This window comes from Zalophus californianus, chromosome 13 (assembly GCF_009762305.2).
Source record: "Zalophus californianus isolate mZalCal1 chromosome 13, mZalCal1.pri.v2, whole genome shotgun sequence".
NCBI classification, from domain to species: Eukaryota; Metazoa; Chordata; class Mammalia; order Carnivora; family Otariidae; genus Zalophus; species Zalophus californianus.
In genome coordinates, this window is record NC_045607.1 from 43,383,651 (window position 1) to 43,397,400 (window position 13,750).

Here is a 13,750-nt window from a genome sequence, read left to right on the forward strand (position 1 = left end):
CCACGTATAATTCTCAACTGATAGATTTGAAAAAAATATATTCAGTGATTTTATTAGGAAATATAAATTCCTAAAGTTAAACTCCAAAAATACAACGCCTGAATTAGCTCATCAAAAATTCACAGGGCTAACTGATTTTGCTGATGAGTTTATGTAATACAAAAACATGTTTTAAAAAATAGAAATCTACCAATTCTTTTAAGGTAGTATAATCCTGTTATCCAATCTCAAATAAATAGCTAACAAAAATTACTCCTCATCTCACTTATGAAAAAGCAAAAACCCCAAATCAGATATGAGCAAATCACTTCAGCACTTATTAAAGGATTCATTTTCTGTAAGTACTTCTATGGACTACAAGCAGGAAGAATGGTGTTGCTCATCACAGTTGTATTAATAGCCCAACATGAAACGTGTGGGACCTTTATGAAAGTTTCTATGAAATTTTACCAAAAGATAAAAAAGCTCTAAAGACACGGAGAAGTGTTCTGTGTTCTGAAGTGGAAAGGTAAGTCTTCCTAAATTAATTCATAAATTTAAGATAATCCCAATGGGTGGCACAAAAGGAAAGAGGAGAAAAAAAGAGAAGGTACAAGCAATACAATGGGCAGCAGAAGGACTTCAGGAAGTAGGTGTGGTTGCGTTGCCCATGTCTGGGATGGGGCAAACCCCACCTCTGTTTCAACTTGTCAGGTACGTTATACTCACAAATGCATTATCTGTCTGTGTGTCTCTTCGTTTATGATTGCATCTATCAGTACCTGTGTGTCTATGTGTTGAAAAATTGTCGCCTTTATTTTTTTTATCTTTTAAAAATATTTATTTTACTATTTTATTTTTTTTAAGATTTTATTTATTTTTTATTATGTTATGTTAATCCCCATACATTACATCATTAGTTTTTGATGTAGTGTTCCATGATTCATTGTTTGCATATAACACCCAGTGCTCCATGCAGAACGTGCCCTCTTTAATACCCACCACCAGGCTAACCCATCCTCCCACCCCCCTCCCCTCTAGAACCCTCAGTTTGTTTTTCAGAGTCCATCGTCTCTCATGGTTCGTCTCCCCCTCCGGTTTCCCCCCCCTTCATTCTTGCCTTTCTTATTTTTAATTGAGATAAAAGGCTGAGCGGCATGTCTAGCCTGACACCAAGTTGAACAGAGACTATAGCAGCAGGATGGAGCAAGGAAGGGAGGGGTGCATAAATTAAACTACAACTGAAGACAAACTTCGTGTAGGAGGGAACCATGAGAATGTAAGTGCCCTGGGAATTCACAGGGGAAACCTGGTAGGAGACATGTGAATTCCACAGGGAGGGATATAAAATTCAATCTTATCTGGAAAATGTTAACAGTGGCTATCTCTGGATGGTGGTACTGTACACACAATAAAAAGATAAACATTTTTAAATAAATTCATTGGAAGGAAAGCAAATGGCTGTGCTCTGCACGCCAAGCTTTGGATTTACAGTCATGCCTCTCACTGTGGTGTGTCTACTTCAGCCTCCAGGTGCCCTGCACAGGGCTAAGCCTATCTCAAAATAGATCCCACCACAGTGAACAGCCAGGGAGGTAAGCCTTGCTGAGAAGCAGAGCCATGCAGTATGTGGTCAGAAGCTAGGGAATCAAGCCAGCCTGTGTTTGAATCCCAGATCTGCCGTATATTACTCATGTAACACAGAACCATCCACAAGTGACTGAGCCTTCTGTGCCTCCGCTTGGTCATCTGTAAAATGGAGGGGATGATCCCAACCTCTTAGCATTTTGCTGAGGATGGCTAAATGTATAGACCTATATCATATGAAACAATTTTTTTAAAAGATTTTATTTATTTGTCAGAGAGAGAGCACAAGCAGGGGGAGCGGCAGGCAGAGGGAAAAACAGATTCCCCACTGAGCATGGGGCCCGATGCGGGACTCGATCCCAGGACCCTGGGATCATGACCTGAGCCAAAGGCAGATGCTTTAACCGACTGAGCCACCCAGGTATCCCCATATGAAACAATTTTTGTAAATTCTATGAATGATGTGTTAAGAGTGTGTGACAATAGTGCAATAGTCAATAAACAGCGATGATGGTGATGATGATGATGATGATGGGGACTCAGGATTCCCTAAAGCTGTGAGACCAATGAAGAGAAAATAGGGTCCACTCCCCTGTAAAATAGGCACAACTCCACCCTCCTGAGGAGCGATCCTGCCTGCAGAGCCAATCACAGGGAAAAGCTCAAGTTTATAGTAGCATTTTTATCTTACAGCCAGAGAAAACAGGGTCCAGAGAGTGAGCTGTCAAATACCATCCAGCACAATAACGGTGCACTAGGACAAAGATCCTTTTTAAAATTTATTTCACACCCTTTCGGTGTTTTTTTTCCATGTAGTAACAGCCCAGAGAAGCAGCACAAACAGAGGCAAGAAATGAGCCTCCCTCAGCCTATCAGCTTCTGAAAATTCAGTCCTTCTACAGCCTGGCTTTCTGGGCTGTTGCTCAAGCCTCCATTCTCTTAATGGGTTAGATCTTCAAATGGACTTAACTTCTAGTAGGGGCCATGAAGTTTTAATCTGTGGTTTCTTTAATGACGAAATCTGACTCTATCTAAGAATGACAAACATTTATAGTCTAAGGTCACCACTGGAAAACAAGACTTACCATCTGCTTTAGGAATGTAAGTTCAAAATCCCTGGATTCTGAATTTTAAAATATGACTCATCAGCCAGAGCCCTAGATTTCAAACAGAATTTCTCATACTCCTAAGGGTGGTTCCTAAAGGAGTTAAAAACTAGATCAAATTTTTAGTTCTTAGATTGTACGATGTAAAATGTATTCAAAGGAAGATAACAATTTGGCTCTATTTTGTGTGCTTGAAATTAAAACTTGACTGCTGAGGTCTGTGTGACTTATTTCCAAATTTTAATGTGTGAAAGGATCAACACTCAAACGTCAATTTAAAAGGGAATGCCTGTACATATTCAATAGATTTCCCAAGGACCTATTCAACTTCAGGGCTGTTGGCAGATCTCACAGAGTATATGAGATGATGTTAACTCCCAATTCAAGTATATGAAATATGATTATCAATACAGTAACAGTTCATCCACCCAAAACTCTGTTTTACAAACAAGCTTTCCCCGAACACTAACAAAAATCAGTGTTATCAAGTTCATGGCTTAAAATACATGCCCTTTACTCCTAGAAGAATCTCTCAAACCTTCAGTCAACACTTTATTAGCCTTTACAGACAGACGTGATGACCTGGTTTCTAGTTTCCAGTAAATGGAAGACACTGATCAGCTTTCATATTTCAGTTTCAAAACCTGTACTTCTAGCCAGTACTGGCTGAGCCAATAAGTCCTCATGTGGGATACATGTCTACTAAGCCCAGCTCAGGGCTATCTTTGCCCAAGCGTATCTTGTAACTTATATCAGCAGTTCGCCCACCCGCTTTTGTTTAAGCAAAGGCATCCTTTTACCAAGTGAAATATTATATAGAAGATGATGTTAACTACATAAAAGTATAGTTACCCTGATTGAAGTTGGTAAAGTAGGGCCCGAGACCAACAGGCATCGGCTCGCCTTGGCCATCTGTGCCAGCCACACAGGTGCTCCTGGCAACCCCAGAGCCCCATAAACCAAATATGAGAGCCACTAATGGGAGACCTGTAGAAAGATCAGACATGCTCTGGTAATTAGTTTGGATACAAATACTAAGGGGCAGCAGTAAGCTGAGGACACCGGCTTTTGGGTTTGGCCACATCACAGGGCCATTGTAATAACAAAGGCGGCAAAGGGGCAAGATTGCAGAGGGCACTGGGGGCTACCGTCCTCACCTTACTCCAACTCAGCTGACTGTGGCCCCTCCGGTTTACAAAGGAGATAGTGACATGGAAAGCAAAAGACACAGAGCCAGAAGGACACAGCATTTTGAAAGATGCCCTTTGACACCAGGTGTTCTTGACATTCTCAAGTCTTTTGTGACCCTAAAACAAGCCATGACCCTCTTCTTCATTAATAGCAATACCTCTTCTTTATGAACAAATAATGTGTATATGACATCCCAACTCCATTTCTGATATTTACCTTCATCCTTCACACTTCTCTGAATTCTCACTTCATCCCTCAGGGTTAAGCCTAAATGATGAGAGGCAGTCCAGGGGTAAGAGGAAAGTATTTGTTCCAGGGCTTGGTTGATTATAATACGGCAGCATCCAAAGACCTGGCTTAAGAGCTCCTGGGTGGCTCAATCCATTAAGCATTTGTCTTCGGCTCAGATCATGATCTCAGGGTCCTGGGATGGAGCCCTGCATCAGGCTCCCTGCTGAGGAGATTCTCCCTCTCCCCAATGGTCCTCTCTCTTCCTTTCTCAAATAAATAAATAAAAATCTTAAAAAAAGAAGAAGATGACGACCTGGCTTAGCTCTGTTCCTTCACTTTGTATGGCCCTTCTGGTTTATGGTCAATGATTCTGTGGTTGAGTCCCCTTTTTACCCTCTCTCAGTTCCCATCATAAAAGGGAGCCTGCAAAACTGGGTTTATGCTTTAAGACAATAATTAACAGATGTTTAAAACCAAATAATCAAATCTGTATTTCTCTGTCTGCCTCTCAGTCTGTCTCTTAACAATTCTCTCTTGATCTCTTTGTAAATATGTTATTTATATATTTATGTTATTTTATATTATTTATATATTAAAATGTATTTAATATATTTGTATATTAAAAGAGTATACAATTGTTTTATATATTAAAATGTTTTCCTGCATATCCAAATTTTTCAAAAGGAACATGAATTATTTTTGTCAACATTTTTTTGGTAAGATTTTATTTCTTTCTTTGACAGAGAGAGAGAGACAGCAAGAGCAGGAACACAGCAGGGGAGTGGGAGAGGGGGAAGCAGACTTCCCGCAGAGCAGGGAATACATTTTGATGTATATCCTTTATTTTTCCCCCAGAGAACATACAAAAAGGAACTGCAGAAACCAACATATACAGTTCTTTCCTAGGTTAAAACAGAACACTTTCATATCCTAAATTTTTACTTAATCTTACAACATTTTAAATTTTCTAACAATTTGCTTTACATTGCTAAGTTTCTATCTAAAGAGCTACAGTGTATGAAAACATACTCATCTCACCAACCCCCGCCATGTAGTCTTGAATATTCCCACTTGGTTTTTAATCTTTGCCAGTTTGATATAGAAAAATAGTATCTTATTTTGATTTTACTTTATTTTTTTAAGATTTTATTTGACACAGAGGGAGGGAGGGAGAGAGAGAAAGAGAACACAAGCAGGGGGAGCTGCAGGCAGAGGGAGCTGCAGGTAGAGGGAGAGGAAGAAGTAGACTCCCCGCTGAGCAAGGAGCCTGATGCGGGGCTCATTCCCAGGACCCAGGGATCATGACCTGAGCCGAAGGCAGATGCTTAACCGACTGAGCCACCCAGATTCCCTTTGATTTTACTTTAATTTAGAGAGTGAACTTTTTCACAAGCCTATTAGCCATTTATATTTCCTCCTCCGTGAATTATTTGTTCCTCTTTTTCTGTTGATGTTTTTGATTTTTTCTATTGATTTCAATGAGCTTCTTTTATGAAAATACTTTAGTCTCTTATATGCCATATTTGTTTCAAGTATTTTTGTCATTTTTTCTTTGCCTTTTAATTTTGCTTATTGTTAAATTAAGAGTTTAAATATTTATGTAGCTAAGTGTATTGATTTTTATTTTTGTGGCTTCTTCCACTGTTTTTAAACTTAAGAAGTCTTCCTCCATATGAAATGTCAGTAAATATCCACTTCCATCTTCTTTTGATGGCTTGATTTCTTACATTTACTCTTTAGCCCATTTGGAATTTATTTTGGTGTGTGGTAACAGATGGATTTTTTAAAAGTTCTTTTTTCTAAACAGAAAACTAATTTTCCCAGGACTGTTATTCCTTTCCCCACTGATTTGTATCCTTTACAGATAATAAAATTTTATACAAACTTATGTCTGGTTCTGGCTTTTTTAGTCTGTTAATCTGTGTCTCCAGACTCTCGTACTGTACTCCACTGTTACTATAAGTATTGTACTCTGCCTTAAGATCCAATAGAGTTATTCCCCAAAATTATTTTTTCCCCAGAATTTTCTCAGCTGCTCCTTCTGCTTATTCCTTGAGATAAAATTCACATTTTAAGTTTCAAAAATAGTATCATTGGAAATTTTGATGAGAATTATTAGGAAGAAATGTTCAGAACTTAATGTGTTGAGAATTACAAAACCTTGCTGTGAAAGGTGTAAGAAAATGACAATAAGTAAAATTACCTATCACTTTTGAGGAGGAAAACATTACAAAAATGTCTCCTTTCCCCAAATTATCAGTTTAGTGGAAATCTATTCATTTATTAAATATCTAATGTGGCTAGGGCCCGGACTAGGCTCTTGAAAAACTGTAGCGACTGGGGTGCCTGGGTGGCTCGGTTGTTAAGCGTCTGCCTTCTGCTCAGGTCAAGATTCCAGAGTGCTGGGATCGAGTCCCGCATCAGGCTCCCTGCTCTGTGGGACTCCCACTCCCCCTGCTTGTGTTCCCTCTCTTGCTGTGTCTCTCTGTCAAATAAATAAATAAAATCTTTAAAAAAAACCAAAACAAAACTGTAGCAACCATGGGTCATGTGTCCAAGATGAGAAAATATCAGGGGTAAGTGGCAGTAATAGGGAGTGGTAACTCATCTGGGACCTCGTACATCTTTATTGCTTATGCCAAAATATGCAGAAAATATTTTACGGAGTGAATATTTGGATACGTGGAGAATGAAGCATAGAGTAAAAATTCCCCAAAGCCATGCTGGAGTCACAATACAGGGCTCCTGCTAAGATTCCAGAGGAGAGGGGGCTGGATAACTAGCTGGCCTTTCATTTGCTGAGTGGTATGTGCAAGCGGGACTGAAAATGGAATGGCCTGGAACGGTACAGTGGAGGAAGGGAGGAGAAATCAGGAGACTGGGAGCTGGAGATGAACTTTGCCAGAGAAAGAGAGAGATGTCTACTTGTGAACTTAGTACGCTCTGCACACTGTACAATACAAAGCATCTTTCCCTTCCACCCACTGAAAAGTCTTACTAACACTATGGAGTCAGATTGTTTCATGTGTGTTTGGTGTCTCAGAGTGCTGGGTCTTGCCTCTAGATGAATGTGGGCGAAAAGAGGACTGCTGAAGGACATCCTGTCAAGTCAGACTGCATGGTACAGTGCTGGAGGCAGAAAGCCCTCCACCCTGGAGCCACAACCTGGTAGCCGTACTGTTATCCCACCGTGTTTCCATGTCTGCTCATCAGAAATGCCTTTCTGAAAGCCCCATTCCCATCAGTGGAGCGGACCGTCCCAGAAGGAACCCATTTCTCTCTCTCCTGTGCTTGTCCTCTACATCTATGGATACTTTATTACCACCTGAGTTTAGTCAATTGTATCAACAGTCTATCCTCCTTATTTGTTGATTCTGTACCTGTCAATGTGCCTACAGTTTATTTATAACTTCAAAATCAATCCCCGTGGTGGCTTCCCAGTCATGAGAACGCATGGCAGAGCAGGAAAATGCCGAGTCCTCAGATGCACATGTTGCCAACTGTAAATCAGTATCCTCCTTACGGTATATTTAGTGCTATTTTTTCACATTTTTTGTGGTTTTAATTGGTTATTTCACCATTTAAAATGACCCCTAGGGGATCCTGGGTGGCTCAAGCATCTGCCTTCAGCTCAGGTCATGATCCTGGGGTCCTGGGATAGTGTCCCATGTCAGGCTCCCTGCTCAGCCGGGAGCCTGCGTCTCCCTCTGCCCCTCCCCCTGCCTGTGCTCTCTCTCTCACAAATAAATAAAATCTCTTTTAAAAAATGACCCCAAACAAATCAAAAGCACATCATAATACAGTCAATGATATTAGAATAGTGATGTAATAGGATGGATGGCAGTTGTACTTGTGATGAACACAACATAATGTATCAGTATGTCACATCACTATGTCCTACACCTGAAACTAATGTAACATTGTGCGCCAATTGTACTCAAAAAAAAAAAAAATTTTTTTTTTTTTAAGATTTTACTTACTTGACAGAGAGAGACAGTGAGAGAGGAAACACAAGCAGGGCGAGTGGGAGAGGGAGAAGCAGGCCTCCCGCAGAGTGGGGAGCCAGCCCAACGTGGGGCTCGATCCCAGGACCCTGGGATCATGACCCGAGCCAAAGGCAGACACCCAATGACTGAGCCATCCAGGCGCCCCTCAAAAAAAATTTTTTAAGACAAACCCAAAAGATTGAAAAAATGAAATGGCCCCAAGTTTAGTGTCGAAGTGCTGTCCAGCGTTCCGAAGCATGAGAAAGCGGTGATGTGCCCCAGGAGAAAATCCGTGTGTTAGGGAAGCTCTGTTGAGGCAGTCCTTAGTGCTGTTGGCTATGACTTCCATGCTAATCAATCAGCCATATGCACTAAATGATTTGCCTTTAAATAGAAACACACACAAAACTAGGTGTATCCGTTGGTTGACAAAAATCTTGCGACTTGGGGCGCCTGGGTGGCTCAGTCGTTAAGCGTCTGCCTTCAGCTCAGGTCATGGTCCCAGGCTCCTGGGATGGAGCCCCGCATTAGACTCCCTGCTCCGTGGGAAGCCTGCTTCTCCCTCTCCCACCCCCCTGCTTGTGTTCCCTCTCACTGTGTCTCTCTGTCAAATAAATAAATAAAATCTTTTTTAAAAAAATGTTGCAACTTACCTGAATCTAACTCTTGCCTGAATCTAACTCACCATGAATAGTGAGAATCTACTGCAAGTCCATCTGCAAGTCACACCCCACCAGCAGCCTTCTTAGCAGTAGAGACTTCATTTTATTTATTTTTACATCTGCTGACCCAGAGTGGGGCACAGAGAAGGAGCTCAAGAAATGCTCATAGAATAGAATAGGCTGGGAAGGAATGAGATGTTGAAATGGGATGGAATGGAATAGAGTAACATTTACACAGGTTCTTAGCAAAAGGGTGCTCTTAGGAACATAGGAAAACATAAGAAATAATAATGATAGCTGATGTTTATTGAGTTTTTTTTTATGAACCTACACTTGCTAAGCATTTAATCTACTTATATCATGTAATCCTCACTACTCTTTAGAGAGGGTGTCATGGTCTCCATTCTGCAGAAAGGAGAAAAGACTTGTCCAAGGTCACACAGCTGTCCCATTGAGCAGGGCTCCAGCCCAGATCCATCTGCCCCATAGTCTGTGCTCATAACCACCTGGGTAGGGTGAAAATGTGGGCTTGGCAGGTGTGATAAGCCATGAGTTCCATCAGAAAATGATCTCTAGGAGAGGAAAAGAGGTTCTCTAACAGAAGTTCGGCTCTCCCCAGCCTTAATGGGAAGACAGTGATGCAATTAATGGTGATTTTTTTTTCTCCCTGGCTGGCAACAACACTGTTTTGTTTGTTTGTTTGATTCCAGAAGCATCTGGCAGAATGCATGTATTACTTATGTTGGAATCACACTTTGCTGATGGCTTATGTACTCTAGAGTCACTCAGTGGTCAGGGCTGTGTCCAGGCCTGCTGGAGATTACTGCAAGCCTCTAGATGCGGCTGAGCTTCTGCAGCTGTTGTGTGTTTCTGGCTCCAGTTCCACACCTCTTGGCAGACTATTTGTGTGAAAAGCACTGCTGACTCTGGGTGTGAGTTACACAGGGGAAGGGGGCAGGGAGGGCCGGGTGGCGCAAAGCAAGCCAACCCTGCCAGGGGCCTTACAGCTGGGTCCACTGAGCATTTAAAAGACAAAAGAATTTTTAAGTGGGGGCTCTAACTTAAACTGCATAGGTAGTTCGACTCTACAGTACATGCATTTAAGCTCTAATTTCTATTGCCTTCCACATTCTCTGTTTAAAGGAAGAAACTTAGCCTCTAATGAGCTGAGTGGGTTTGAGCAAAGTGCTGAGCCTCAGTGTTGGCATCTGTAAAATGGGAAAGTTGAATCAAATCAGTATTTCTTAAGGTACCAAATGTTAGCTCCATATGATACTCAAAAAATAAAAATAAGGGATTCTAGGATTCTCCTGGACTTGGTAGACCACTTGGTAGGACCACTGCGCCAATGTTTCTTCAAACATTCTATTCCCCATTTTCATGCTTTTTTCTCTGCCTGGAATTCTCTACTCCTCACTACCACTCCTGATTTTCCACAAAGCATAATCCTATTCATCCTTCTCAAATGTCACCTTCTTGAGGAGACCATCCCCCCCCCCATTTTCCATGCTCCCAATGTCGGCCTCCAATAAAGCAGAGCTTTTCACCCAGCAGACCACAGGGCAGTGGAGGTCATGTGCCTCTCTTAACCATCTTTCTAACTGCAATGCCTAGCAGATTCCCAGGACATGGAAAGGGCTCAGAAAAAGCTAGCTTGAACGAGTGGAAATAACTGACCTACCCATTCCTCCCCTGGTTGACGATGCCTACTGGCTTGTTGGCTGACTGCTGGGCCTATTTTGATGGATGCCCAGTATGCCCAAGGGGGTAAACTAGGTGTCTGTGATTTATTAACAAATGTCCATTTTCCAGGTTTACTGGGAAAAGATTAGAGTCCTAGATAGTCCTTTGAGACAGGTTGATCACCATAGACCCTTTCACTTTGTTCATCTCACTAGAATAGTATTAATTATACACCAAGTTACTTTTCTATTTTTACTTGGACACACCGAGTTCTAAAAAGGATTAGCTAACTCATTCAGTTAGAGCAGTGTCTCCCAAACTGTATAAGTTATGTATCATAGTCATGATTCTTGCTGACTGTACATGCTGCTTGTACAATTATTCTATTAACCATTCTCTTTAACTCATGTTTTCTTAGCTTCGTATTAAGAATATTCAAGAAATTATATGATTGCTATACATATACATGCATCTATTTATACTTACATATAAAAATAAATAGATAATTCTAAAATATGCTTCCAAGAACCGCATCAAATCATTTTTTCAGGCCAGCAGTAATATATACACTACACTTAGGGAAGCAATGGCTGGAACATTTAACCCAATGCAAAACCATTTATTTATTTTTATTTTTTTTAAAGATTTTATTTATTTATTCATGAGAGACAGAGTGGGGGGGGAGAGGGGGGGAGAGAGAGAGAGAGAGAGAGAGAGAGAGGGAAGCAGAGGGAGAAGCAGGCTCCCAAGGAGCAGGGAGCCCGATGTGGGACTCGATCCCAGGACCCTGGGATCATGACCTGAGCCGAAGGCAGACGCTTAACCATCTGAGCCACCCAGGCGCCCTGCAAAACCATTTATTAAAGTGTTTCTCTGCCAGCCAGTATACTATGTCTGGTGCTGAGAATATTGAAAGGCCAAACACAGCTCCCAGCCTTGTAGACAAAAGCAACAATGAAACTGTTAATCGTGATTTAATGTTCTAAGTACCATGACAGAGGCAGGCATAAGGGTGCCTGCATGTCTTATATAAGGCTCCTCAGGATGTCTGCAGGGTCCGGCGTCCATAGCAGTGGCCAGCATGATAACATAGTCTAGTACAGTTCTATTCCCCTAGTCCCTCACTGCTCCCTCAGGTCACTTCCCAAATAATCTACCTACACATGTGCCTTTGCCTCAGGCCACATTTCTGATGGACTCTCAGGCAAAGGCAGGCCCAAACCCATGCAAGAAGGTTAAAGAAGACTTCTTTGAAGACATGACACCGGAGATAAACCTTGAAGCATGAGTAAGTCAGATGAAGAAGGGAATGCGAAGAGGGCATTCTGGGCAAAAGAAAGAGCATACACAAAGGCACGGAGGCTTGAAAGTGTATCTTTAGAAACCACAAAGAGTCTGGTATGGCTGAAATACACCTCCAATATAGCATGAGGGACTGAGAATTCCAAGAGTCTGGTGAGGTAAGCAAAGACGGGCTCCTGAAAAGGCGTTGATTATAACCGACAGCTCCTATCACCCTGCCCTCTGATTCTCAAGAGGCAGCAATGAGTAGTAAAATAGGTGGACATTTAAAGCAACCCCGGAAGATGAGAAAGTGCTTTCTAGATGTGAGGGTCCTAGACACAAAGAGGAATTAAGAGTAAGAGCAGGAGTAATTGGAGCGAAGACAGTGGTGAAATGGGAGAAGAGCTACACACGCACACACTCACTCTTAATTTAGATGAGTCCAAAAATCCAATAATGATCTTAGTCAAAAATGAGGCCTGCCCTCACGCAGGGAGATGTGCTTTGAAAAGACTGGCATAAAGCAATGTAAGAATCTCTAGCTTCATTTATAAGCAAACATTTAAGAGCATCTGATTTTTTGGAGTGCTTATCATGTACCAACACTGTACTAAGTATCTTAAGTAATATTTCTTTTCAAATCTTTCCCAAAACCACATGAAGAAGTATTGTCATCAGCCTTATTTTCCAGGAACCAGCCTGAGGTGACCATGAAACAATTAGAAGACTGTACAGCGAAGAGTTTAAAAGACTCAGAATTTGGGGTCTGGTCATCTCAGTTTAACTCTTGTCTCTATCACTTTCTACTGAAACCATGGGGTCACTCAGGACTATTCACTTTCAAGACACAGAAACAAATTCAAAATAGTGGAAGAAAATGAAGGTGACTGTCTCCCATAACTGGAAGGTACAGGGGTGGGTCTCTGATCTAAAACCACCGGACTTGGGGCGCCTGGGTGGCTCAGTCGTTAAGCGTCTGCCTTCGGCTCCTGTCATGATCCTAGAGTCCTAGGATCGAGCCTTGCGTCGGGCTCCCTGCTTTGTGGGGGCCTGCTTCTCCCTTTCCCACTCTCCCTGCTTATGTACCCGCTTTCGCTATCTCTCTCTCTGTGTCAATAAATAAAATCTTTAAAAAAAATAAAAACAAAACCACTGGACTCACCACTCTAAAAATCACAGAGCTCCAGTCATGGTTCTGTTCTCTCTGTGCGAATGAACTCATCTCTCCTGCCCAAGACCAGCTTCTTTCAACTGTACAAGGAAGCTGGTAGCTCTGGGTGTTCAGCATCCTCACTGGAGAAAGAATCTCATGCTCACGAATTCCCAGAGAAAAAGTCTAACTGGCCCTATTGGGTCATGCATCCTCCATCTGAACCAACTGCTGTGGTGGTCAGATGAGTGGTACACTCTGCAATCAGTGATGGCAGTCCCATCCGGGTCACATGGAGGGAAATAATGACAGCTCTTGAAAAATAGGGATGCTACCCCAATGTTCATAGCAGCAATGTCCACCATAGCCAAACTGTGAAAGGAGCCGAGATGCCCTTCAACAGATGAATGGATAAAGAAGATGTGGTTCATATATACAATGGAATATTACTCAGCCATCAGAAAGGATGAATACCCACCATTTGCATCGACATGGACGGAACTGGAAGGAATTATGCTAAGTGAAATAAGTCAAGCAGAGAAAGACAATTATCATATGGCTTCACTCATATGTGGAACATAAGGAATAGCAATGAGGACCATAGGGGAAGGGAGGGAAATCTGCAGCGGGAGAGATCAGAGAAGGAGATGAATCATGAGAGTCTATGGACCCTGGGAAACAAACTGAGGGTTACAGAAGGGAGGGGGGTGGGGGGATGGTGTAATAGGGTGATGGATATTAAGGAAGGCACATGTTGTGATGAGCACTGGGTGTTATAAGCAATTAATGGATCATTGAACACTACATCAAAAACTAATGATGTACTATACAGTGGCTAACTGAAAAGGAAAAAAAAGAAAAAAAAAAGAAAAATAGGGATGCTAGGCAGTC

General features: G+C 41.8%; 1 protein-coding gene across 4 annotated transcripts in view; it reads right to left on the bottom strand.

Moving 5' to 3' along the window:
• The window catches only part of TEK (TEK receptor tyrosine kinase), a 92,864-nt gene that overhangs the window by 71,116 nt on the left and 7,998 nt on the right, over nucleotides 1-13,750 (bottom strand). For 2 of the 4 annotated variants that reach the window (XM_035723697.1, XM_035723698.1), the window contains exon 2: nucleotides 3,525-3,659. The exons of the other annotated variants lie outside the window; for them this stretch is intronic. In XM_035723697.1, coding sequence (XP_035579590.1) covers nucleotides 3,525-3,659 — 135 coding nt within the window. The remainder of the gene's footprint in view (nucleotides 1-3,524; nucleotides 3,660-13,750) is intronic. 4 annotated transcript variants of the gene reach the window in all.